Source organism: Labrus mixtus, chromosome 10, assembly GCF_963584025.1.
Source record: "Labrus mixtus chromosome 10, fLabMix1.1, whole genome shotgun sequence".
Lineage (NCBI taxonomy): Eukaryota > Metazoa > Chordata > Actinopteri > Labriformes > Labridae > Labrus > Labrus mixtus.
In genome coordinates, this window is record NC_083621.1 from 8,711,051 (window position 1) to 8,739,016 (window position 27,966).

General features: G+C 39.8%; 1 protein-coding gene across 1 annotated transcript; it reads left to right on the forward strand.

Moving 5' to 3' along the window:
* The first annotated feature begins 384 nt into the window (after positions 1 to 384).
* slc16a2 (solute carrier family 16 member 2) lies at positions 385 to 26,189 on the forward strand. The gene is made up of 7 exons (XM_061047968.1): positions 385 to 1,526; positions 13,112 to 13,256; positions 14,870 to 15,368; positions 16,975 to 17,118; positions 20,064 to 20,292; positions 23,395 to 23,667; positions 23,752 to 26,189. Exons 1-6 carry the CDS (start codon positions 1,103 to 1,105, stop codon positions 23,649 to 23,651), a joined length of 1,698 nt encoding a protein of 565 aa, XP_060903951.1. The 5' UTR covers positions 385 to 1,102; the 3' UTR covers positions 23,652 to 23,667; positions 23,752 to 26,189.
* Positions 26,190 to 27,966: the final 1,777 nt, after the last annotated feature.

Here is a 27,966-nt window from a genome sequence, read left to right on the forward strand (position 1 = left end):
CATTAAAACAAAGTAGCCTAATTTAGCATAGTTAGGCTAAGTCGTTGATTGTTACCTAGTTGTTACCTAATGTCACTATGCCTGGCGTAAGACATGTTGTGAAGGCTAAAGCGATTTGGACATCTATCTGAAGGCTAAAATAAGCACCAGGGAAAAACAACCAATTTATTCCTCCTTTTTCGGGTTATTTGCCTTCTTATTATTTTTATTCTGTGTTTGTAACCGTCCCTGTTGACGGTTAAGGAAGGGGAAGGTGACATCTTGTTATCAGTGCAGTCTGAGTCTCTCCAAGGGGGAAAGTATAGCCTACATACGTAACAGTAGCCTAAACGAGAGTGTTTATCTTTTATTATCGCTTATCTTTATCTTTAAGGGCCGTATATATGACCATTCGGGTCTTTCCGTGAAGCCGATAAAACCCGAGGTGTAAGCTCGTCCCACAAATATTGTCGTCATGGTGATGGAGCCCGATCATTGGCTCGAACTGTCCGTTCGCCGGGAAAAGGAGGCGGAGGCAAGCCGTTGAATGACGGCTCAAGCTATGTTGACACTCAAGAGTCTAGCCAGCCCGTGGGATCCACACGGGCCTTCCTATTCCACATTTACAGCTGTTAAAGAAAGCAGATGAAAGGGACGGATCAGCCTTATCAACTCTGTTATCTCCGAGGGATGTAGTGGACCGTGCGCGGACTGTGTAACAGGTCGAGGCGGAGCGGACGTTTCACAGGTTGATGATCATTTTTGGCAACGAGTGGGGAAGCCAGCAAAAGTAAATACATGGTCTTGTCTCTATAGGCTCTTCTTAGACAGATCAGCTCACATGTAAAGGAGAAATAGGCGGTGCCTAACATTTCCTAGAAACATACAGACCTCCGACCAGAATGACACATTTTGCTTCTGCAGGTTTGTGTCTATCCACTCAAGTTGACGCTCAGACTTTGGTTTCACTCCTCGTGTAGGACGATTGAGGACCGTCTATCTTACATTTTGACAGGTAGCCAACCAATTTATGTTACTCAAATTGGTCCGCTTATGTCAGTGACCTATATCTCATGCATGTGCGCCAAGAGCCCATAGTAACCTCTCGATCAGAGCAAACAGCATGGGGATCAACGGGTTAGACAACCAGGCGCAGCCGTCCAGCGGAGAGTCCCACAGAGAAGAGCCAGGTGCAGATCCACAGATGGAGCAAAGGGATGCTCAAGTAGACACGAGTAAGGAGGACCAGGCGGTTGACAGCGAGTGTAAAATCGTGCAGGAGGACAGCACCTTGCAGCTGATCGAGGCCGGGTCCAAGCCGCAGCTCTCCTCGGCATCTGAACCAGAGGCCGGGGTCCATGTGGAGAACCCCGGTCACGGAGCCGGATTCGTCCCACCAGAAGGAGGCTACGGCTGGCTGGTGGTTTTTGCAGCGACCTGGTGCAATGGGTCCATCTTTGGCATCCAAAACTCTTTTGGCATCTTGCATATGATGCTTGTGAAGGAGCATGCCAACCCAGAGGACAAGACGTCTCAGTTCAAAGTGGGTGAGTAACCACACTGTGTGCTGTTGTGATCCTCACAATGAGATTGAAACAGAGCATAAGGAACAGAAGTGTTTTTGTCCTGGGTCACTGCTTTGTCTATAGGTTACTATATATATTTACATCCCTCAAATAAATATGTGGGTCAGCTGGGAACAGTGGGTTTATCCTGCACTTAAAAGTAGCACACTGTACGCAGTGTTTCATGCCTCTTACCACTTGTTAACATGCACAACAACAACAACAACAACAACAACAACAACAACAACAACAACAACTAACTGTCCTGGCCATCCATTCATGAATACCCCAGTTATTTGAACTCCCTGCTAGCTAATGCAAATCCATCACAGTTTATCACAACTGGTGTTTTGATAAAAATGTACCCCACAGTGCTGAAAGTTATCGTGATGTAGAAAGTGTGACCAAAACAAGATGGAACTTGAGAAAAGTCTTAATTTCTGGTTCCACTCAATTTTTCACAGAATGTGTAATTTTCAGTATTTCATCTATGATGCCCCCCCCCCTTGACTAAACTGGAACATTGCTTCTACATATAAGAAGCTAATAGACCTTGTGACCAGATTTATTTCAAGAAATGTATTTTCATTTGTGACAGTACAGCTGCTTTGAAGACTTAGTTTGGTGTATGTGATCAGACTGAGTCCAGTGTTTACCCCTCTGTCTCCCTCAATGTTTCACTTGAAACCTTTCTGTTGGCAGTTTGACCTCCAGTGTTCACTGGTGAACGTTCAGATCATTTCCCAAAGTAAACTGGGATCTATGCCAACTTGACAATGTTAAAGTCTGACAACAGAGAATGAGCTGCATCCTAATGTAAAAATCTCTCATGTCATTTTTTAGGAATTATTTTTTAGGAGTTCAGTCTTATTTGAAGGAGATAAATTAGTCTCTCGATGAAGTGTGCAACAAATGGTCCAAGTCACTTTTGAGGCTGCAGCTCATTTGTTAATAGTAAACCGACATTTTCTTGGTTTTGCTTGTTACCAAAGTGGAAATACTGAGTCCAAAAGTTGGTTTAAGCATCCAATTAATTGTCAACTATAGAAGTGCTCTCAGAGAGCACAGACCTCTGCAAACTGGCCAAAAGTCCAATCCTCCTCATGCAAATCTGCACTGTAAATGTCGGGATACACTCCCAACTTTGCATTGTTTCCCCAAATATTTTATACCAGTTTTCAAATTATTTCATGCTCTTCTACATCGGAAACATTTCACAAAACTTTTGTGAAAGCTAGAAAACTGTTTTTTTATCATTTTATAAATATAAAACTGAATGGCTGAAATCAGGAAAAAAGCATAATGCACATGGCAGCTTGTTAATAATAGTTATTTTTTTGACAAATCATTTTCACATGGAAGACTCTTCATGATTGATGATGGTTCGAATTTGCTTTTGTTAAGACACCCATGCAAATACAGTTTGGTCCATATTATTGCTTACTGCAGAATCCAATCTTGAGCGAGTCCAAATGTATTATTAAAAAAAACATACTGGCCAGTCCAGTTGTTGTTTTATGTGTGTGCGTGTAATCGTGTTGACAAGCCAACAGCTCTAAAGGTGGTAATGAAGCATCCAGGGAATGCAACTCTGGAGTTTGTCCCTTGATGGTTTTATTAAGGTCTTGGTCTCCTGCTGCAAGTTTCATCACATTAACAATTATGGACTTCACCACAAGACTATTTTTCACATGTGGTCCGACTGAGTGAACTGCCTGTTCTAAACCGTGAAACTATCTGCCCAGAGATTAGTCAGGGGGGAAAAAGAATTGGGTTTTTTTTTTTTCAGGAGAGAAGCAGCTTGTAACAGGAGTGGGTATTTTTTCTTCACATCCTGTCAAGTTCCACAATCACCAGAAAAGGTTAAGGTCATGATGTGGGAAGGGATTATGCCTCTAAGACTGTTCTCTGGAACAAATTCAATCATTTGTCATCATCAGTATGAAAAGTAACACAGGGAGAGAAAGGAGGGAAAAAGGCTTTTACATGATTTGAGATGTTAACTTGAGCACAGATTGATGATTTGTGTTTTTCATTTAGTCGTTTCTGATTTATGTGGAGAAAATGTCTACTGTTGTTAGGCTAGGCTCAACAAAGCATCCCCTTTTTGCCAGGTTAGAATGATAGAGAGCCTGAAAACTACTTTCACTTGAAAACAGATCCAGTTTGGCTGATTGTAGTTTTAGTTTCAGATGAGTCATCTGAAATGTATTGCTTCTATCTTGCGGTATCTTCGACACAAGGCAGTTATAAGGAGGTATTTCTAATCAGCCCACCTCCCTCTCCTTTTCTTTTTTTGGCATGTTAAGGATTTCATCTCAAGCCGTTCTTTGGATTTGATTCCTGCTTGTTCTTATATGTGAAAGGATTAAGCCGAGCCCTGACCTTTTCCCCTCAGCAGCAGAACAAAACAGAGGGGAACACCTTAAATACAATAGTCTCATTTGTAAAGTCTAATTTTGAACAATATGAAAGGTCATAGTCAGTAAAAGCTGAATTCTCATAGGTGTAGAACACCTTAAAGACCATTCTTCTTAATGAAAAAGCGACAGAATGACAATGAATGGGATCAAATGTTGAGGTTACCATTAGTTCTCTATACTTACTCCATTATTCTTGGTATTTATTAGGCCTTCAGGGGTAAACAAACCATTTTCAAATCACTTTGGCGTAACAAGGTGGGGGATCGCAATGGCATTGTTTTTCTTAAAGTGAAAGAAGTTAATAAGGAGAGGTGAGCTTGTTATGAGTTGCAGATGGTGTTTTGCCCTATGGGCATGGCACTGAGGTTCAATACAAAACTGCTGGCATGTGAAGGATATGTTGAAAGTGTAAGAAAGACCTGTGGTGCTGTTGCAATCAGTGGGGAGTGAGCACCTCGTGAGGTGTTTAGTTGTTCAGTGTGCGTTGCAAGAGGCAGAAAAGCTCTAATTACAGCTCTGCAGCATGAAACTTTCAAAAGAAGTTGGAGAAAGGGACTGAGTGAGCGAGTGATGCATTTTTCATTGATCCCTGAAATGAATTCCATCTTTATGCCACTAGTGTGAAAAAGATCAGTGGGAAGGCAAAACAATCCCCCCGAGGCTTTTTCAAGAACATTGTGTCCTATTTATGTCAAATGTAGCGATGAAGATGTCCAGTGATAACAACTTTTTCTGATTATTATTAGGATTGTAGAGAATTTGAAGGGCCTCTTCGAAGAAAGCAAGGCAAGAGTGAAACAGCAACACAGGCTCCATTAATGCTGCTCCATCTGTAAAGAAAAATATATATTTTTTCTCTTTATTCCATTAAGTGAGGACAGTGGAAAATTCTCTTTATTCCAATCCTAAGTGGACACTGTGTGTATATATATATATATATATATATATATATATGTATATATATCTCACAGAAGCCGCAAGGATTGCCTTTAAAAGAACTGATAATGTGTAAACGGCTTTATGTGACTAATTCTTGCACATAGTGGACCTTAAACAACTCGTGCTGGAAATGTAAAGATATCAACAAGTTACACAAAAAACCTCTATGCCTACTCCTTAACATTGATACACAGTATTTAAGAACGACTGGTAGTGACAGCGGTAATCTTAGTAGAAAAGCTACATAAGAGCAAAAAAAGAGATTGGGACGTGGTCTAAATGTTTCAAAACAACTAAACGGTGGGTTCAAACGTTGAGTTGTGTATTTGATCATGTCACTGCCCTCTTTTTGTGGCCTGATTCTGTGATCTTTGGCTTGGCAATTATATTATCAGGGTAAAGTTAATTTGACTCTCAAACACTTGAAAAGTGAAGGTGCAGGTAGAAAATGTTTAACATGGTGTCAAAAAACAACAAGAGGATTTGTGTCAACTTTGGAGTTGTTGTTTTTTTTGTTTGAGTGGAAATGTCTGAAAAACAGCATTTGAAAACACCAGGTTTTACAGGTTCTGTTCTTACTATTGTGGGGGGAATTCAAAATTCAAATAAAACATAGTTGCAATTTTCAATCGCACATGTTCAGTTTTTCTTAAATCGTAACTTTGATGGTTTCCGACATGATCGACGCCTTTGTGCCTAACATTTCATAAAAGCCGAGCGCCGACTCAATAAAGGGATTCCTCTGACCATAGGATTCAAACAGGTGTCTGCTCTTTTCCCCAGTGTTGCCAGCACTTTGCTCTGCTTTGTGTTGTGCTGCATCTGCTTTAAACGGCATCTCCGGGGCAGCCGTAACTCCCAGGTTGGCAGATCAGGGAGAACTGTGGAATCTTTGGCATTCCAGAAAGGCAGCAGGGGGAATGGGTTCAGGTTGGATCCGAGTCCGTAAAAGGCTCCTCACACTCACAGGCAGCAGGTACATTATAAGAACAGAGCACAAGCATGGATTCATTTTTTTCACCAATAACTTTTAAGCATTTCATTTTGAGCAGTTACACAAGTAAAAGACAGTTTAAAGCAGATAGAGCCTGAAAGAAGAAGTAAGTAAGTATTATTAGAGAGGCATTGTGTATCTGGAGCAACAGTGTTCATTTGACACGCTGTACTCAATGCATGGAAACAAACAAAAAAACAAAATATATATATATATAACCCGGCACACACACACACACGCTCTTCTGCATCGTTAATAGTGTCGAGCGGTGAGCACTGCAATAAATATTAATAGCTTGGAGCATGATATTAAAAGCAAACATCAAACAGAGCTGTACCAGCTTAACACGTCATCGAGCACCCAGAGACTCGGGCTGTCACAGCACATTCATGGGCTGCTGAGGCTGTCTTGTTTGAGGACACTCCTCTCCCATCTGTCACAGCTGGTCCCCCAAATCACTTGTTTCACACTCGCTCGCAGTCCTCAAACTATGCAGCCCGACCTGATGTACAGTGCGGCAATTATCTAGTCATGTAACTGATGCTAAAATGAGACTTTATGATCACAGTACCTGTGTCGCCTTACAGCCTGGAACTACGCAGCGTTTGAAGTATGAGGAACTCTGATATCAAAGTAATAACATTCATTTTTTTCTTCGCTCTTGGCACCTGCCATCTTTTCCTTGATGCAAGTGCAATGTTAGCTTGGCCTCAGAAGTATTTAGAATGAGCTTTTTTTTATTTTTTTTTGCACTTGTGATTTTTTCAACATTATCTACCTAAATTGATATTTTACTAATATCGTATTGCTCATTAATGGTGTAACTCTTTTTTTTTGACAAATTAATTACGAGAAGTTAACATCGAAGTGAGGATTTAATGAAAAGTATGCAATCTTCAGCTCTGCTAAACAGGCTCATTTACCATATTTTCATTGCTCAGGGCAGAAAGCTACATGTTATATTGTCATACTAATATGTTCAAGTTTGGTCATCCAATACATACACAACAAGTCATTTAATTGATTCTCAACTGATCAGCAACTTAGCCGTTTTCACATATGCACTCCGGATAATATCTAGATATTTACAGGCGGACCGCTCCGGAGATTCTCCCGACCTAGCCGTTCACATATGCTCCTCACAGCTGGAGACTATCCCTGTCAGAGGGGAGGGGGCTCAGGGGATTTCCTGAGGTAAGACGTGACGTAAATAAACAACGCAGAAGTAGCGGCCTAGTCCGCTACACGGCGCTATAATGAGAATATTTGCCTTTATATCAATGCTATGTGTAATCCAATGGAATGACAACATCCACAAAAGAGCGGAGAACAACATACTGATGAACAGAACACATAATGCAGTCATTTAATTACGTGCACGGAGATCGTAGTGGTCGCGGGCAGACACTTTAGGCAGTCACTGTATATAAACGTCATTCTCTTTCTATTGGCTCGAGTTGAAATCTCTGGAGTATATGATGCCGCGTTCAGACATCAGCTCACCTGGATTTTTTTTTATGTTGATTTTTCTAAAAAAAAACGTCGCCCGATGTCTCACTGGAGTTTCACCATCAAATCTCTTTTAACTCGCTCATTAATCAGAAAGTGGTGAAATGGCGACAAGTGTCAGAAAATTGCATAACCTTCATACCTGTTAACTTTTTTTTTACAACTTAACACCTGAAACACAGCACGTGAGCATCCCATCACATAAAAAAAAAGTGTGTGCCTCTGTGACTATATAATGACTTGTTTGCAGTATACAGGTGCAGAATTTTATACAGTAGCTTAAATTGTCTTTCACTAGTGTGCACGTTTAAAACGAGTGCTGTGCAACATATTCAAGTCATCAAATCATTGTATGTGTTCAATTTCTTCAGTGCATTTAATCTATGTTGTTTGATTCAGTTCAAATGTCTGTTTACAACCTTTAAAAAAACACATCGTCCTGTCCTACCACCTGATAAGGACATTTAAAGAGGCCTTGAAGGACTGGGCATCCGTAGGCTTAAGTCTTGTCCCCCAGCCTTTCCTTTTAATGTTTCCAAAATACCTATGTCTATTGTTCCTTAAACTGACAGTACCCGAGACATTTGCGGCTGCATTGTTCAGTTGATGGCAAATTTCCTCCCCATGACAAAGGAAGTGGTGTTTGGACCAGGATGTGTACTTGATGGTTTTGGCACATTCGGTCTGGAATAAAAGAAGGATTATGACGGTGAAATTGGATTTCTTTGACCTTAAAATAGTTGGTTCAGTAGATTTCCCCCCATAATAATTGTTTTCACTATAGTGGACTCTATCTTACATAGTTTTTCTATTTCTTTGCAGAAACTTTATTTCTCATACTTAACAGAAGAATGAATGACATTGTGTTAACACTGCTCGAAGCATTCAAATCTTTCTAGGGAGAACATAGTTAGTTACTCAGAATAATCAACCGAAACCGTTTTATTTCTGTTTATGTAAGAAATAAAGAACTTTGAATTCTACAATTGTTTCCTGCCAAGAATGTTAACACTTTCAGATCAAAACTTGAGTTTGTTGCACGTTACATTTCAAACACAGCAAAACCACATCAGCGTTTTAGAAACATTCTTTCTACTCCTTTTGCTTCACTTATCTCTTTATCGTTACATTGACCCAGACCTTGTTTAATATTCTACCATTAGATATGGCATACTTGAAACAAATGTCCATATTTCACAAAACAATCATTGCAGCCATCAACAAAGCTCAGTTAGTCTGAGCGTACTCCTCATACAAGCGGAGGTCTCTCTGGGGACACTCAAAAGACTCCAGCAGTGTTTCCCTTATACAACAAGTTTGTTCCCTCGATGTACAGATGGCTCCTATACAGTCTCTCTGGCTGTCACATTGCATCCATCACTTAGAGAGAGGAAAGCTTGTTAAGCCCCCTCCACACCGTCACATAAACGCACACACACACACACACACACACACACACACACACACACACACACACAGACGCATCTTTTCAATTTGTGTTCACTTTTGCTGGGAAGTGTTCATGCCTAATCGTCTATAATGAGTACACTCCACTCACAGACCTTTCCTTGTGCCAAGGGGGAGGGGGGGAGAGGCCAGAAAATTGAGGACTGAGCAGTGATTCATTCTTTGACAGTGTTTTCTGTAGACAAAATACCTTTTTATTTTTATTTTTTTTACACAATGCTGTGGAGTGTATACCCCAGAAATTGCAATAATCTTCACAGCATCGGTTCAGTCTGGACCTGTTGATGGATGCTTGGCTGAAGTAATTTTGCTATTTGCCAAAGCGTGAAAACAACCATCAATTTATGGTACTGCTGGTGTTATTGGTACTCAAGCTATTATTCTGCAACAGTGTCAAATTGCTGCCGCCTGTCAGGCATTTTTCTTCGTCCAAACAATTTTCTGTGAAAGGAAGACTGAAGGTGTGGTTTAGCCCAGTGTAGTGGGCCTCAGTTATATGTTGTCTGTCCCATCTTGTTCCTATAGGGGTTTTCCACAGAATATGAAGATAAACACACTGTTAGTCTTAGTCTGGATTTTCAGCTTTTGATCTATGTTATTTTATCTTTTATGCTAATTTCTTTTTAGCCTTTAGTTTCACTGTGTTCCCTGTATATTTCCTTGAATTAACGATCAATAGAGTATAAGTATACTTATAAGTACAAGTTTCTGTTTATTTTTTTTGTGTCTGGTAGCTACACTGGCTGTAAAGGTACAATGTGGAGAATTTTTACACTAACTTAATTAAAAATGGACTAAACACATGTTATCATTTTTGTTGAGTACTTACATTACTTCAGATATTTCCAACAGTTATAAAAGTCCCAGCAATCCTTAAATTTATAGTTGTGACATGACGGGTCTTGTCTCTGCGGCCGCCATGACAGTGGCATTGACAGACACAACATGTTTGTTGTTGCCGTGGAAACACCGAATGTTACCCCAAAGACTGCTATGTAAGGCAGCAGGAACTTGTAGAGAAAGCTGCCGTACTGTTGCTGTATGTGCTGCTGTGTTAAAAACATCATGTAAAGTATACTTGGCTACATTAGCTCGTCTGTAAAAAAAAACAAACATATTCTCTTCCTCAGGTTAGTTTCACCCGTTCTTCAACTCAGAGTTCGTTTTTGTTCGGGGTGGGAGGCGTAGAGAATCACTCCCTTTGTTCCCCCGACAGCCTCTACACCATCTTCTGTTATTGTTTTGATTGAGAGCCCCTTGGCTATGGAATTGACATATACTACACATTTGAAGCTTAAGTATACTCCCAACTGCTGGAGGTTACATAGCAAATGCAATTCCATCTGGAGCAGTAAAATGAGCAGTACAGGAAGAGCATATGGAAAAATACAAAAGCTACAGATGGAAAGAGCAGGAAGAACCAAGACTCACAGGAGCAGACTGCCGAACATGATCAACTGTTAAACATTTTTTACGGGCTTCCTCTGACAGGGTGTGTAGGACATACGGCTGGAAACAGGAGACATATAGCAGAACATAAGTCTTGATGGAAGACACCACAATGGGTGGTTGAAAATGACAGAGTTGAAACCATGTGGTCCCTCAAGACAAACCAACTGGACATGTGGTAATGCACAGAAGAGGAAAGGGTCGCTGGTGGTGATGAAGGTGACCGAAACATTAAGGAATATGAGGAGCTGGAGAAACACTATTGAAGAAAAAGGTGTTCCCATTTGTGGAACAAACTGGATTTTTTGATTTTCCAGAACTGCAATCCAAAGTTAGCGCAATACAATTCCATCAGGAGGTTTGACATTTTCTGGATGGTTTAACTGTCAGGGCATACCGCATCAAATTTTAGGGCTGCATGTTTTATTTCTGTCATGAGCACACAGCTGAAGTTGCGGAATATTTTCATGGATCTCGTCCTCTGAAGGTTCTTACCGCTTAACTGGGATCCTGGTATTGTCATGCAGGTTATTCAATGACTTCTGTCCATTCCTGTAGCTAAAGGCTTAACCTCTCTGTATGCAAATATTCTGTCACATACACGGTACATGATGCCTAACCTGAGAGATTATTGATCAGATCAGCACTTTTTGTGTGATTTCTAGATATAATATGGCCCTAGAGGCATTTATGATGCAACAGCTGTGTACTACAGCAAAGGATTTTTTTCCCTTTCATTGTGTGGCATAATCATCTGCCAATGTAGTTATATTTCAGAACATCATGATCTATGTGTAATGTGAAATGGATTGCATGTTGTGATGACACCAACAGCGAAAAAAAAAACAGTCACTGGACATGAGTGAGCTCCATGGAGCATTTCTTTCAGCTTTTACTTTTGGTTCAAGGCACACAACTTTCCATAGGCTGCTTTGCAATGATCTGATGATGTAATTAAATAAATAAAAGAGCCAGATATTTCTCTCACGATTTAAAAGCGATTTAAACCGATTTTTAAAGGTTTGGGGAACAAAGATTTCAGACGCTGACAATCTGACAAGCACTAAGTCTAAAGCGTTGTGAGTCCCTCAGGAGAGAGGTCGGTAACTCTCTGGATCAGTGGTGCAATAAGGCGGCCAAAGTAATGCTAAGGCTCTTAATGGGAAGCTATGCAAACACTGTTGCTTCTTAAGCAAAGTGGGTTAATCTGATCTCGTCCAACATTGTTGCACATTTTGTTTACGTGTCTTGTTTAAGTTAAAGTGGTTTTCGGATGCTAATGTAGAACATCCATTGAATTGTTATTTAGCATTCAACCTTTCTTACTCCCGCACCTGTTGCTACATGACTGAGGTACAACGAATGCTTCTTGAACATTTTGTACAGAAAGTCCTGAATGGTGGGAATTCATACATAATATGTTCTGTAGGTGAATAGCCCCCCCTCTCACTTGTTTCATTAGAAAAAATAAACTATAGGAAGGCTTAGGGTGGTCCCACCCTCATGCTATACAAATCCAATTTTGTAATCCAATGTGTACCAGATAATGTACACATTTATAGTACAGAATGTTAATGTCAACATTATGTCTACAACAAAGAGTGTGTTTGTATAGCGCTGTGTGTGTGTGTGTGTGTGTGTGTGTGTGTGTGTGTGTGTGTGTGTGTGTGTGTGTGTGTGTGTGTGTGTGTGTGTGTGTGTGTGTGTGTGTGTGTGTGTGTGTGTGTGTGTGTGTGTGTGTGTGTGTGTGTGTGTGTGTGTGTGTGTGTGTGTGTGTGTGTGTGTGTGTGTGTGTGTGTGTGTGTGTGTGTGTGTGTGTGTGTGTGTGTGTGTTTAAATCACTCCATCCACCTGTCTCCCCGGCCTCGTTCTCTCTGACTGTGACCTGCATCCCAGACACCACAGTAAAGCTACCTTTGCTCCCCAGGAGACTAGACCCAGACAATTGTTTGTTTGCACTTCAGGGTACACCATGTCTCTGTTGACTCATTCTGAGTGGTTATGTGCTAACACTGTATTGATGTAACACCGCAGGGCAGAACTATGTGCTTTGATCCACTTTTTGATCTGCTTGATTACCATGAGGGATCTTAAAGAGTGTGTCTAATGTGACGCGTGCTTCAAGTAGAGATACAAGAGAGAGAAAACTAGGGCTTTTAAAGGTTTTCTGTTTTTTTCAAAGAGTCTGCAAATATGACACACATGCAAGATTAAAAATGAAATTCGGCTTGAATTTTGAGTTCAGGCTCTTGTACATAAATGCCTAGTTGTTGTTAATTGGTGCCTTTTTAGTTTTTATACAAATGCAAAAAAGGGATATATCAAGGAGTACAAAGGAAGAGTCATTTAAATGTCTTATTTCTTATGAATCATTTTTCTTATTCTTGGTTTCAAATGGGACTTTTTGCACAGTTTTTCAGCAGCATAACAATAAGTGGCAATGAAGCTGCCTCGAGGCAAAATCTCCAGCTTCATATGATATAAAGGAGGGGGTTGAAGAGCTGGAAAGCTGTTGAAATGCTACACATGACAGTAGGAGTGAGTATATTGTTCCCATGCAGTAAAGGGAATCCATTCCTCTTCATTGTATTCAGTCGTATTTCACAGTACTGTTACCTGTCTATCCATTATTATGTGTTGATTACCGGCTCACAGTGCATATCTTGTTGCATGGACTCTGATCCTTTCTAAACAGGTATAAGATTTAATTCAGGTCATAGATTTGGCACACATGATTTCCACATTGTTTTGACAATGTATTCTTTTCTTCTTCACTTCCTCCGCAGCCTGGGTCGGGGCCCTCGCCATGGGTATGATCTTCTTCTGTTCTCCCGTGGTCAGCATGTTCACCGACCGCTTCGGCTGTAGGAAGACAGCAGTCAGTGGGGCGACGGTGGCTTTTTTAGGGCTACTCAGTACATCCTTCGCAAAGTAAGCCACTGTGCAGTAAAGCTTCTCTTGTCGGCTGTCTGATGTTAAAATAAGAATATCTGTGGCGCTGGTTAAGCTCAGTGGTTAGAGCATGCACACCAACGTACAGAGGCCAAAGTCCTCGAATCAGCCCACGATATGACGCTGGCCTAGACCCCTTACAACATGTCACTCCCCACTCCCTCTGTCTCTTCATCTGTCCTATCAACAACGTGGCCCCAAATATAAAAACTAAGCAACATCTACATGCTTACAATGTTTGAAAAGTCCAGAAGTCCATTGTATAAACCCTTAGCATTATAAACCTCAATGTCTTCTTTAATCTTCTAGATGAAAAAAAAAAAAATCTCTCTGAAACATAAAATTTACCATTTCTAATCCGGTCCCTAAAATTGCAACTGTAATCCAGAATCTGTCAAAACGTATGTCCATTTATTTTGCACAACACAAGAACAATAATAACCTCTGATTTAATCTGACACATCTTAAATATCATCTAAATATTTTATTGCATGAATTTTTAGTCTCCACCCTCTTAATGTGATCTCTTGCATTGACCTCTCAGCTATAGACAAAAGGAGTGTTTTCTCTCACCCAGCGGCTCTGCGACCAACCGTACATGCTCATTTGACCACAGAGAGAGCAGCATATATAATAAAAGTTGTCATAATTTTAATAATAAATTCTGTTCCAGTTCACAGAAGTAAATATTTGATATTTCACTGAAAGGTATTATTCTCAACGAGTATCTTTGCTCAAATAAAGCTAATATCACTGAACTCAACTGAAAACTGCTGATGAAGATCTGAGCTCATGAAATTGAAATGACCAATATTATCCCTGACTATCCCTCAAACAGATCGGCCATGAATTATTATCACGTTTACTTAACATGTCACACACTACATGTAGACCAAAATCGAGTATTAGTTTAGATTGTTCAATGAAGTTTGACAGGATTTTGGAAAAGCTTTCAGAACGGCAGTACGTTTGTTAAACCTCTTGTTCCTTTGTTTTTCCAGATGAAAAAACATCGCTTTAGCTTTGAGACTTGAACGTAATGGTAATAGAACAAAGTATTTTGTCAGACATTCTGTCAAGCTTCAACGCAGCGGCAGTATGGCGTTCATAAATGGAGCCTCCATATCATCGTACTGAAGCTCTCAAATCCAAATTGTGACTGTAACCGAGTCTTATTGTCACTTAAATAAGATACCTCGTCATGAAGTTAATATATGGGAAAATGTCTCAAGACTAGTTACATCACTCTAAAACCTTCTCCCTTTTTTATAAATGATTTGAAGGAAGTGATACAATATCTTCCTATTGACATCTAGGGGGAATTGAACTCTTTCGAGTAAATGAAGCGTATAAATGAACATCTTATTTCAGAACCCTTGGCCTTGATTCAGTTCATTACTGCACGTTCTAAACGTTGGATGTATGATCATCTACTGCCAGAATTAGATACCACGCGGAGCTCTTTGTTAACCTCAGTGTTTTTTCTACATAGCTTATCATCATGCATTACATTTGTCATTAATGAAGCTAGTTGAAAAACAAAATAACCACATCAATCATTTTTTTTTTTTTACATTTCTTTTCTGTTGCAGTTCCCTGAGCCTCCGCTATTTTACATATGGCATTCTGTTCGGCTGTGGCTCCTCCTTCGCCTTCCAGCCCTCGTTGGTCATTCTCGGTCACTACTTCCGCCAGCGCCTCGGCTTAGCCAATGGTGTGGTGACCGCGGGCGCCAGCTTGTTCTCCATGGGACTCCCAGTGTTGCTGAACAAAGTGGTGGAACCTCTGGGCCTCAGCAGGACCTTCCAGATCCTCAGTCTCTTCATGCTTGTCCAGGCCCTGCTGGCACTGTTGTTTAAACCTTTACTGCCACCCGGAGGAGGCATGGGGCCCCCAGGCATGGGACCCGGCCCTGCAAAAGCCCTTACCCAGCCTGGTGCCTCTGCTCAGGGGGGTAGCAGGTGGAGCAGTGTCGTGAGTGAGGTCCGGAAGTACTTCAACCTACGTGTTTTTCACATCGTGACCTATCGAGTGTGGGCCTTTGGAGTAGCCACAGCTGTATTGGGCTACTTCGTGCCGTATGTTCATCTGGTAAGAACAGTAATAAGCGTGCTAGTTCAAGGGATACATTGGGTTACCCAGAGATCTTATGTGTTGAAAAGAAAAATCCTAAATACTTCTGTGCTAGTTTCTTGAACATTACCAGTGAAAAACATTCCAATCATGTTATCATTTGATTCATGTTTTAATACATTTTGATGGCAGATACAGTATTCTAATTGCACTTTGACAGCTCTGTGTTCATCTGATTAGGACTAAAGCATCACCGCATGTAGAATACATACCTCAACCTCTTTTGGTATTTTTGGTATGCGACTGTGAAAATGTGGGAATCTGGACCTCGTCATAGATATTAAAGGGTTACATAACATGTGTTGGCTGTTTTTCAGTCAGAGTTGGATAATTGTTAGTCCAACATTAAATAAAATTCTTCATCAGAAGTTAGAAATACACAAGTAACTCCAGGTTTCTGTCATGGCTAGACTGTCACACTGAGCTGACCAGCCCACTCTCAGCCTGCTACACAGCACAAACAGGCGTTGAAAGATAATAAATACAAGTTTTCCTGCTGAAACTTGGTATGTCAGTACCAAGCTTATCTGGCCTATAAGAACAAAGAAAGGTTTTTTTTTTGTGCTTTCTGTCAAGTGTCCACACAAACACATCGCCTGCTAACATCAATCTCCAGGCTTGGTAGTAAATTAGCTTATTAGTTGTAAAAGGTGAAAACACATGATGAGATGATATACCTCTGACAGGGTTTGTTCTTTTTTAATCATAAAAAGAACAATTGAAAACATGGTTAAGAAACACACAACTTTCATTTCTACTGGAGATGAGGATGAGATGTCAAACTCACCTCAAGCTCAAAGAACATTTACTTTTCCCTTCATGTTTATTCAATCTAAAATTCAGAGTACATATTCAAAATCTGCACATTACCTTTGGCCCGAATTTGGTGTGAGATAGCGGGATAGTGAAGGAAGATGATGAAGTGTAAAGCTTCAGCTTGGAGCTGTGAAGTTGATCTCCCTCCATCCAGATGTCGGATGTTCCAGCTCCGGCCTCCCTCCGTCAGGCCTGTTGTTTCAGGCCCAGGCCCAGATGTAAACACAGCCCCGGCCTTTGTATTGGCTCGACCACCTCAGGAAACCTCTCCTGTATGGCGTCCCTGTATTCCTAAACATGCCTATCCTATGGCCATTGATGAATGTAGAGCCCTTCAAAGGAGAGAAAATATTTCACAAGCTCAGGAAAGGACTTCAGAGGGTGGTTTAATGTTTTGGATTGGATTTTTGGGGGGTCAGGGCTGAGGGGAGTGGGAGGGTCTGGCCTATATGCGTTGGCTCTTCCTGCCCTGCTATTCCAGAGGTCTGTGGATGAGTACATTTTGTTATTGAAAGACCTCAGCTCTTTGGACAATTCCTCCACTCCCCAAAATACACACCCACTTGTTGAGTTGATTGACATCTAAGGAATGGAGCAGAAAAACAGACCAAAAGGTTCAACAACAGGTTGTGGGAAATATTCCTAAGCATCTGGAGAGTTTCCTCTGCAGCACATTTAACCACCACACTCACAGCCAGACCTCATGCTGCCATGTGTGTGTCTCTCTCTCTCTCTCTCTGTGTCTCAGATCAACTTTGTAAAGAAGCAGTTCAAGGGCACTGACAAGGAATGGGTGCTCCTGGTGTGTATAGGTGCTTCTTCTGGGTTGGGGCGCCTTGCTTTTGGCAAGATCGGAGATCACATTCCTGGACTTAAAAAGATCTACATGCAGGTGAGAGTTGTCTAAAGGGGCACAATGTGGATAGTCAACTTGTCTTAATAGTAATGCAAAATTCATGTAGTGGTTTGACAGCTGCATGAAATAATGTTGGATTGATATGATTTTTATTCAATTCAATTAAGATTCCTGTGATTGATATAAAAAGACATATACACTAAGCTACTTTCCTTAGGTGCCAGGCCAGGTAGGTTGTGTTTCCTGAGTATCTTTTCTCACAGTGGTTTTGTGCATGTGCTCTGTCTGTTCCTTCTTTTCTCAGAAACCCCACACTTTTCACACACTAAAAATGTACTTCTGTGAAGGTCAGTATATATCAGGGCCCAGTGATGTCGTGACAGTGCCAACATTAAAAAAAACCTGCCTGCATAATGGTATGATGATGACGCCTTGAGAAAAAAAAGGAAACCAGTTCAGTGCAATCTGAGGAGTGAATATGAAAGAACTTGGTGGTGTTGATCCTTTTGAACACAGATGAAATAATCCATTCGCTGTGTTGGCCACAACCATCAACTATCAAACTATCAAAAGCAATTTCCAAGTTGTATGTCAACTGTGCAATTAAGCAGTAGGAGGACACTGGTCAAGCTGAGACAAATCAATGCTGATTTAAAAACTTGAATGCTAAAATATGCACATCTGTGTGGTAATAATACACACTAGACATTTGGATTGTGCAGAGATAATTGTAATCATTTGAAGAAGAGTGCCTTTACAGCATGCTGCTTAGAAACCCATTGGCACTCTAAACACATTCTTTTTCAAGAGTCTAGTTGTTTTGTACAATGTGGTCATTGTGAGGGGTTTAAGGTAAGACTTTTTCAGCATGTTATTAAGAACCTTCCTGTACAGTTAACAGTATTAAACTCATGAACTCTGGAAGCTGAAAGTTTAGATGTTTACCAACAGGCAGATAGCTTCTAACAAAACACAAAGCACCAACCTTCATTCTTAGATCGGCATATGATGTGATTAGATTATACAAACAATCCTCAGCTTTATTATTTGTGCTTGGCTTACTTATAATCCCAACATAATGCTCAATGAATGAGTTCAATTGGTAGTCTTTCCAGGCTCCTGCCAACTCCAGCTAACAATACTCACCTTCCTTGTGGAAACAAAAGCAACATATTTACTGTAATCAGCATTTATTGTTTGATTTGATTTTACATTTATTGCAGCTAAGAAAATATCACCACTATTCATATTATTTTAGTAACCTAGTTCAGCTCATTGGCAGAGAACATATTTACCAGAGTTTCCTCCGCTTAAGTTTGCTGTCCTCACTGTAGCCTGAGGGTAAACTCTGTCACACAAACAACATACTGTTCACAGTTGGAGACAAAGGCCCAGAGGCTAGAGCTTTATGTACAAGCAAGGACAACAGGGACAGAAACAGGTAGTAAATTCTCCCCTCAGTTTATTAAAAGTAGTTTAATAGGACTGAGAAAATAAACAAGAACAGGGAAGCAGTGACAGTGTAGAATCCTCCTATGTACTCTACATTTGTTTATAGCCAAAGCTAATTCCCAACACTAGTGCCTTAATTCAAAATGATAGTTCAAGCTCAAATCAATAACTCAGACACTGGCTACATCTCCTGCAGTTTCGGCCTTGAAAAACACAGCTGTAAAATGTATTAACAGGGCTGCCATATTATTGTATTCATTACTTACTATTCTATTCCTTAGTTATTTTTACCTGGTATGATTGCATAGCAGCTAATAGTCAATAAATATTCAAAATCTTGACAGAAATCTAGCCGTATTTTAAATGTAAACAACATATTTGAATGTCCGTTAGCTACAGCCAGACAAAAGCTACGTGAGCCTTCAGCCACTTAATAGATAATATTACTGTCAGCTGAGTTATCAAAAGCTTATTGTACTGTTTTGCAGTATTATTTTGCATTACATATACAATAGAAGAGCTTTAAGTCTTAGCAAATGTAAGATTATATAGGAGTTTTCTTGTTAGCAAACATTACATTAGCTTATTTTTTGTAAGCTATGCTAAAATTGTTATCTCTAGGAAGTGGTTGAATCCTAGCATTAGCTGTTATCTAATGGCAGCTAATGAGCTAATGGTTGTTTTATCTTAAAGTATTGTCCATTGTCCCACCAGATACACTATCAATGGTCTTTTCAGTTTCTTATTTATCAAGAAGCTCTGAAATTATATTTATTTTTATTTCACCTCACAGAACTTATTATACTGTTATTCAGAAGTACAAAATTATAAAAGCCTCCGAGCTTCTTACACTGATCAGGACGTCAGATGAACATGGCAGTATTGGCATTTCTGCATCAAAGTTTAAAAAATGAGTAGTCCAGTGGGTATTTTGTGGTGTTGGTTTCTTACATCTGATATGTAACAAAAAATGTTTGTTAAAGGTAATAGCACATATATTTGCCTCTACCTCAAAGATTGATAAAACCAGATGATACGGTATGCCATGGAATGGTGAAGAAAGCAGGCAAAGTTAGCCAGCATTACTCACAGCTGTATAACTGAGTTATGTTCTATCATCCCAATTTTTTTCCAAAATTTTCAAATCCAAATCAACAATTTGATTCTACTAAAGGTTTGTTTTATTTGGTCACCACTCTCCATGTAAAACAGTCTAAACTTCAGATGATGGGAGACAAAGGACGTTTCTAAACTATTTACAGTAGTTAAGTTGCTTATTTAAATGAAACAAAACTTTGTGTCATGGAATACTTTATTACCTTGTCTCTGCACTTTATTACTGCAAAAAATCAAAATGCATAGATTACTATTGGCAGTTGTAGTTGTTTGACAGTGAAAAAAGCAACAATGCCAATGATCCTGTGTACCTGTGAACTACATCTTTTGTTGTTGTTTTCTTAGTTATTCCCAGCATCAGAAGTTACCTACCTTGTGTGTCAAGCTTTTCAAAGGGTTCTTGCTTGTTTCAGGTGGTGTCCTTCATGGCTCTGGGCCTGATGTCCATGATGATTCCTCAGTGCACGGTGTTCGAGGGTCTGGTGGTTGTGTGTGTGTTCCTGGGGCTGTGTGACGGCTGCTTCCTCACCATGATGGCTCCCATAGCTTTTGAGCTGGTTGGGCCCATGCAGGCCTCGCAAGCCATAGGCTACCTTCTCGGACTTATGGCCCTTCCCATGACTGCAGGTCCACCCATCGCTGGTAAGAAGAATGCTCTTTTAAAAAAAACCTGTTTGACATCTTTTCTATTCTGAATAATTTAGATTGAGTTAAAGTGATCTGACTTTCTGCACTGACTTCAGGATCCAATCCAAATGTTTTTATAAAGTACAACAACAAAGGACCAGTGTTTTACAATCCAGTCAAGTCCAGTTCATGCATGAAGCACCTTTAAAACCACTTTGACCAAAGTGCTTGTACAACCAAGAGAGAAACAATGCAATTTAAAAATGAAAAGACTAAGAGCATCCACAAACAAAGATTCTGAAACACGATAAAACAAATAAGAGAATTAAACAAGGGCAAAGATTAAAAACCATAAACAGAATCATCAAGGTCAACTTGATTTGAATGCCATCAAGTAGAGATGTGTCTTCAGCAGTGACTTAAAAATGTACATCGACTTATGTGGATGGGGAGACTGTTCCAAAGTTTCGGAGCATCCCCGGCAAAGACTTGAGTCTGTTTTAATGTTTTTATCCTGGTACTTCCAAGAGCAGTTGGTTTGAAGTAGTCTAACTGGAGTGCGATAGTGTAAGAGATCATGAATATAAGAAGGTGCCCATCCATTTAAAACCTTAAAAATAAGCAATAAAATCTTAAAATCTACCCTGTAGCAGACAGGAAGCCAATTAACAGAGGCTTATAGTGAGTGTGATCCTGTCACATTTCTTTTTCACAGCTCGCAAACGCACTGCAGCGTACTGAACGGAGAGGTGATTGTTCTAAACCCACAGACAAAGAATTACAGCATGGATAACGCTGGATGAGAGAGGAGAAAAAGCTGGTTTTGACCACTGACTTGATGTGCTAGTCAAATGTAAACCAACTGTCAAAGATCACAACAAGATTTGTCACACTTTGGCATTTGTGGGAAGCAAGGGGACCAAGAGTAGGTACACAGTCATCAGAAAGCTGTGGCTGTCCAAATATAACCATGTTTGACTTATCTTTTGTTGAATTTTAGAACATTCAACTCCATCTGTATTTTAGCGTCATTCAGACAGTTCAGCATTGGCACCATTGTATCCTGACATTTATTTTTAAAAGGCAGAGAAATTTGGATGTCATCAGCGAAGCGGTAAAAGGCACTAAACACAAAGACCAAAAACAACAGCACATAAAAAAAGTTAGAAGGGTTCAGACTGATATAAAAGGATGGAATAAAAGCTGTCCCTCATGCCGAACCAAAAGCCAAGGAATAAAAGTGGTTCTAAGGTTTGATTTAAAAACAGACAGTGCGGGTCAGCAGAACATGTGGAGGGAGAGTGATCCAGAACTTTAGCTGCTACTGAAAAGGCTTATTCTCCCATGAACTCCAACCTGACAGGATGTAGACAGTTACAGTGCACAACAAGTTGATTGATAGGAGCTGTTTGAAACAGTCTGACAGAAAACATGTAGGGGAGCCAAAGCAGAGTAAAAAAAAATGGCAATGGCTTCGGCTTAAAGCCAGCTGCAGGCTGTCTTTGGGGATTTTCCTTCAGGACAAACAAACTGTACACAACTCTCTTTGTGTGTTCTCTGCCCCCTCCTTCTCTCCTCAGACATTCTCCTTTCAAGCTCTCTAATAATAGGGATGTATACGAAAGCATTGAAGGCAGGACATTAATAATGACTCAGGCGTCCTCAGGCTTTCAGTCTTTGCCAACCTCTTTTAGATCTCGCACATACTTGGACTGCTTTTTACCACATAACACCCCATTTGTGGCTGCGGCTCAGAAACTTGCTGATCCCCGATGTTGTCATAAACTGCATGAAGTATTTCTCCAGACAAACATTTCTCAATCTGTTGAATTCAGATTTTATTATTATTTTTTTTACAAATAAATCTCTTTTTCAAAATGCTTAATACTGTTTCAATGCAATTCATATCTGTGAAAAGGTCTCCTCTCAGAGGAGTAACAGCATCGTGCATGCAGGATGACACTTTTAACAGTGTGACTGGCAGACATGTAAATGATTGTGCTATTCCTGACGGCTCACACTGACAAGCAATCAGACACAAGTAGGGTATATGTGACATATGGTTTCAATTTTCCTTTGCATGATCCCTGAATTTAATCATTATCTACTAAGTATCTCCTAAAGTAAACAAATGTAACGTGATGCTATTCAGAAAACATAATGTCTGTCTGTCTGTCTGTCTGTAATTTATGTGTAGACAGTTATAATACCAAGCATATATCTAATTTCTACCTAAAACAGTAAATATTTGATCAAGTGTTTACATTTAATTAAATTAAGGCCACTTATATATACATCAAAAACAAAAGTCTGAATGGGATTATCACTGGGTCAACATGTGTACAGTACAGTACAGTCTGTACAGTCCCTGGGCAAGAATGCATATGTTACAGGCAACAATGTAAGCGCACACCCCTCCCACTCCTCTTGTGTCACAAGCTCGGCAGTAGATTAAATATTCAGAGCAGTGTGTTGAACTTGTCGACCCTGCGTTGTCACAGTGATACAGTTTGTTTGCTTCAGCTCACATGCAGTTAAATATAGGTTGTGCCTATACGTACCACAGACAAGGTGGGCCTTTTGTGACGTAGTGTATCACAATAGCGTGCTTCCTTTTTTTACGGGAGGGAGGAGTTGTTCTAAACAGCTGAAGCTTAGTGAGAGGTTACTCATAACAACTAGAGATTATAAAACATTTTTTAAGCTGATGTTTCAGAGAAGAGGGTAACATTTTTAGACAATTTGCCTGTTTGCTTTTACTTATAGAGTTCAATTAGACTGTCTACACCTGTCTTGCTTTTACGTTTTTAAGTGGGGAACCAGGACAAAATTAGGCTAGCTTAGCATTTAAGCTTGCTTTGTTATCACCAATTTAAGTTTGGTAAGATTGTGTCTGTTCAGACACCTACGGCTGCTGCTGCATGGAGTACGATGTGGCATTAGAGAACTTTAGTGGTGCAGATTGAGGTATTTTAGATTTTTTTTTAAAGAGATTAGCAATATTTATTCCAAATTCTTCCAGGCTTAAAGCTATGCTAGACTAATTGCCACCTAGCTCCAGTTGTACCAACACAAACATGATCTTCTGAACTGTGTCCCTCTATTTTCACCGCCCAGGTCTCCTCCATGATTACTTTGGGAACTACACAGTGGCCTTCTCCCTGGCCGGGGTGCCTCCTATAGTAGGGGGTGTAGTGCTGTTTTTTGTCCCACTGATACATCGAAAGCTCCAGAGAGGCCAGGCGGCAGGGGCATCAGAGGAAACGTCCACAACCGCCCACATGTTGCCAACCGCCCACCCAGCAGAGGAGTCAAAGGGCTGCTCCAATGGAGTCATCCTGCCTGGCTACACTGACGTTGAGACACACATCTGAGTGGCAATGTACAAAGGTGAAATATACTGACATCAACCAAGTGCATATCTAGCATATATTATCTTGTATTTTACTTTACTCTGTTTTCTTTTGTCTTCAGGGATTCAGCCCACCAGCACCTTTTCTCATCCTTAATTTGACCTCCTCCCAAACATGAACTTCCTGTTGGCTGACCTCTAACCCTCTAACCCTGCTGGACTCTCATAGCCTGTTTCTTATTTTCATGTGGAGAGGAATCAAAAAAAAATGGGGGGCACTCTGCCAGCCACAGAGAGGAAGAGGAGAAGGCACTTCAGAGTAGGACCATGGACATGTGATTGGAGGAAAAGCACCGCACAGTCTCAACTTGGATTGTTTCATGAGTGGGGACTCTGTAGTAACATAAACCTCCAAGAGGAAAGAAATGAAGTGATTGAATCAAGAGTGGTAGTTTGTGATTTCTCAGCTTTGATCTTGCTACCATAGCTTTTTGAAGCGTTAAAAACTGTGCTTTATTTTTTGATTTAACACAGACACATTAAGATAAGAGGCATATAAACATAAGAATTAATGAAGGGATACACTCACAGTTTATGTAGAAGTATTTGCATATAATTTGCTAACACATGCGTTCGATTTAGTTTCAGAAATAGGAAGACAATTTCATCTCGAGTGATTTTCATGTATTTCATACCACTTCTTTTCTACTGCGGTGACTACAAGAGGAACATTTTTTTCTTAAATGTCACAGGACAGTGGATTCTTCTGAGAGATCAGCCACCAGACACGATCACCTCGAATCAACCGCACACTGTAACACACAGTCCTCACACCACCCAGGCTCCAAAAACCTCACCAAATGTTACACTCTACCAGCCTGCCTGCCAGGGATTCATATGCCATAAACCCCAGAGTTTTAGATATCTCCTTTGAATATATAGGTCATTGACCTTTCGGCTTATTACAGGTTAAAGTATGCAGTCAAAGTAAACACGGCAGAGTTATGAGAGCTGCCTGAGTTAATGAAACGAAACACTACAGTTGATACCAGGTCTTGTCTACTCAGCCTTTGCAGCCTTAAATTTTCAGTGTTTGTTTCCCAATCGTCACACTATACACTTTTTACTGGACTTTAAAGGTTTTAGCAGGGTGCTAGTCAAATCTGAGTAAAATGTGTTTGTTATAATCTTTAATTCTTCTTGTAATGTGAACACTGTGTACTCTTTGGAGCAGAAATCTTGCTATTGTAGAGTTTGGAAGTCGACAGCTGTTGGTAGTGAATATTTTCATCATCTTCAGAAAAGGCATTTAGTGAACTTTTCCTCTCTTTGAATGTGAGATTGTGAGTGGCTTACGTGCAGCACCTGCTTATATTTTTATTTTTTTTACTGTGGCGGTGTTTAGGCGTCTATGTTACAATCTGTTCATAACAACTAATGAAGCTGCCAAATGGCTTGAGCCCTCATCAGGCCGTGTCACAGATAATCACATGAAGTTGCTGCTTTGGTTTGTGTTCTGAGGGCGTCACTCACTGTGTTGGCAGTAATGAAACAAAACGTCTTAGCTTTATTGAGATGTCTTGTTTTGGGAGGACTGTTTGCTGTTATTTTTGTTACATGATTGCTTGGACCATTGCTGTTTGCACTCTAACATTACAAGTTCTCTTTTGACAGTTAGTTTTTATGAACGGATGTGAAGCAGAGCTGCAATAATTGAGTGTTTGACTCACTGGTTAAGTGCATAGCTGAATAGCACCAAGGGGGGAACTTAAGGAAGGAGATGTTTAGGTGTTTTTCTTTCTGTCTGTCCCCCTCTTTGCTCTCACTGTCATGATTCAGTGGGCTTATGTGTTAAAATGCTAAAGAGCTAAAAAGCTACACAAACCTCACTGCTGAGTGTAGCTTTTTTTTTTGTGGGGGGTATTACTATAGGACAAACTCTTCTGGATAGGAAACATACACCGATACCTCAGTGATCAAACAATCCTCAGCAATCCAGTCGAACACGTTGACATTCTACATTACTCTAGAGTGTGTCAGTTCTGAGTGTGTGTTGTGTAGGTGTAATCTCAATCAGGTCTCAGAGCCACAAAGCTGCCAAACGCCAGGTTACAATCAACCTGGCCTCCTCAGAAACCTCATTAGTGTAGTGTCTGTTTGGTGCCACCATTTTTTTTAAATGTCAGACTTCCGTTCCTCATGCTTCAACAGTCGGTGCGTTATCAGTTTAGAGAGTCAACTCTTCCTCCTTGTTTTGCCTTCCACCCTACTGCTTCTTTCTTCTTGAGCCACACCGTTACCCGCAGCCTCATATTTCACTCTGTGATCGAAATCATCCAGTTATATTCATGTGGAATACCCTTAAAAGAAACACAATTGAATATAATACATATAAAGATACAATGGTTACAACATAGGTCTCTAGTTTGACTGAGGTAGTGTTACATTTTATTGGCAATGCAAATGATTATGTAAGGATGTAGTTCATTAGCTGCTGGAGTTGTCCGTGAACCGTGACTGTAAGCTAGCAAGCATTCTAAATCAATTCTTTTAGATCAATTTCCTATCAAAGAAATCAAGAAGTCCTTTAAAAACACAAACATTTGTTTTCATTGCTGAACAAATTATTTTTATTCTGAGTGATTCAACAGAAGAGACTTTCTATGAAAATGTAAAACTGCATGACAAATCACTATTGCTTATACCTAATTTCCAGTTATTCTGACAGAATCCATCCACAATATAACATTTGGCATTTAAAATGTTTGGAATATTATTGGTTTTTTTTTAATGTTTTTTTTTTTTTTTAAATTTGCACTACTTTACTGCTGTCAAACTAGTGGCCTGTGGCACTAAAGTCTAACAATTTGGAAAATTGAATGAAAATGACCACAGAGAGCTTTCCGTCTGGCAGCCATATTGGATGACCTCAGCCTTTTGCTTTGCAATGGCTGCAAAATGCTGAATGCGTTTCCATGCACAAATGTATCCGTCTCAACAAAATGTACTAGAAAAGTTTAGTTTTTTATGTTTTTTTTTTTTTTTTATTATTATTTTTATTTGATTGTGAACTTAAATGTGTTTTTTTTCCCCCAACGTGTATGTGTTGAAATGTGTTAGCCAGCAGATTGAACGTCAGGTTGGCCTGTAAAATTTAAATTGGAGGCATGACTTTAAAAAAGACATTTGAGTCTAAGCAGTAACCTCAGTTTAAAACAAATCTGCCTTACAGTTACTGGACAGCTGTGAAACACCAGAATCACATTAGACTCATAACATGTATATTGATTTTGTCAGATTTGAACGTGACTTTTCACACATTGTATTTCTTTGTTGTTATCTGTTAAGTCATTTTCAGTCCTAGATCCATCTCAAAAGCTTCCTCACCTAATTTCTTACTCGCCCAGTTTCTGGTAAGAAACAGCTGAGTGTTCAGTTTTATAAAAAAAAAAGAAATCAACATTATGTACTACTGATATACTTCGTAATGGTTTTTAACCAACCTGAAACTGTTTTATTTTGTATTTTTTACTGTGTTCATGTTTTAAATCATAGATTTTCATTAGTTTTAAGTGTGTCCTTAGTGATACATTTCAATTAGTGGAAATAAAAAAAGGCAGCCAAGCTGGTTAATTTGTTCAGATTTTAAAACATATATCAAAGTGAAGGAGCTGCATGAATGAATAATGACATTTTACATCTGGATGTAAGTGTTTGGCTTTTCATCTGTGCAGCATTATGGGGCTCACGGTCTACTTCCTGTGACCGCTTCACTCCTTAAAATCAGAGCATGTCAAACTTCAAACGATGAATGTTTACTCAAGTTCACATTTATCTCCTCTGGTTCTGTTTAACAGTCGAACCTAAATTGAGCCCCTTACCAAAACTTCAACTACTACATGTTACAATCATTTACTCAAAAGGCTTGTTACTTAAATCATTAAGACTTTTTTTTAATCTTAAGACAGTTTAGAGTTGTTAAACTGTCAGTCACATTAGTGAAAACAGTACATTTCTCTCCAGGTATTTGTTTTTGTAGTCTTCTGATGCTTTCCTGTGTCACACAGTGAGCAGGCCGGAGCTATAGAGATGCACAGTTGGAACATAATTAGGGACAGGCTTGTTTGAAACCTTGTCTTACTCATGTTTTGTTAGCAGGCACTATTTGATCTCTCTGATGTTACATACCAAATTTAGTGCTTGACACATCAATTTTAATAAAAGATCAACATGATTATACTGCCTGATTAACTATTAATGTGCCGTTTTAACTTTCTTTTAAAAATTTAATCTGATTTATTTAACTTGGGCTATTCTTTTCTCATTTGCTGCTGTTA

Excerpts from the sequence above, each read along its gene's own strand:
- slc16a2 (XM_061047968.1), top strand. The coding sequence starts at position 1,103 with ATGGGGATCAACGGGTTAGACAACCAGGCGCAGCCGTCCAGCGGAGAG. Across the intron at positions 1,527-13,111 it reads GACGTCTCAGTTCAAAGTGG|CCTGGGTCGGGGCCCTCGCC; the intron begins GTGAGTAACCAC and ends CTTCCTCCGCAG. Across the intron at positions 15,369-16,974 it reads TCGTGCCGTATGTTCATCTG|ATCAACTTTGTAAAGAAGCA; the intron begins GTAAGAACAGTA and ends TCTGTGTCTCAG.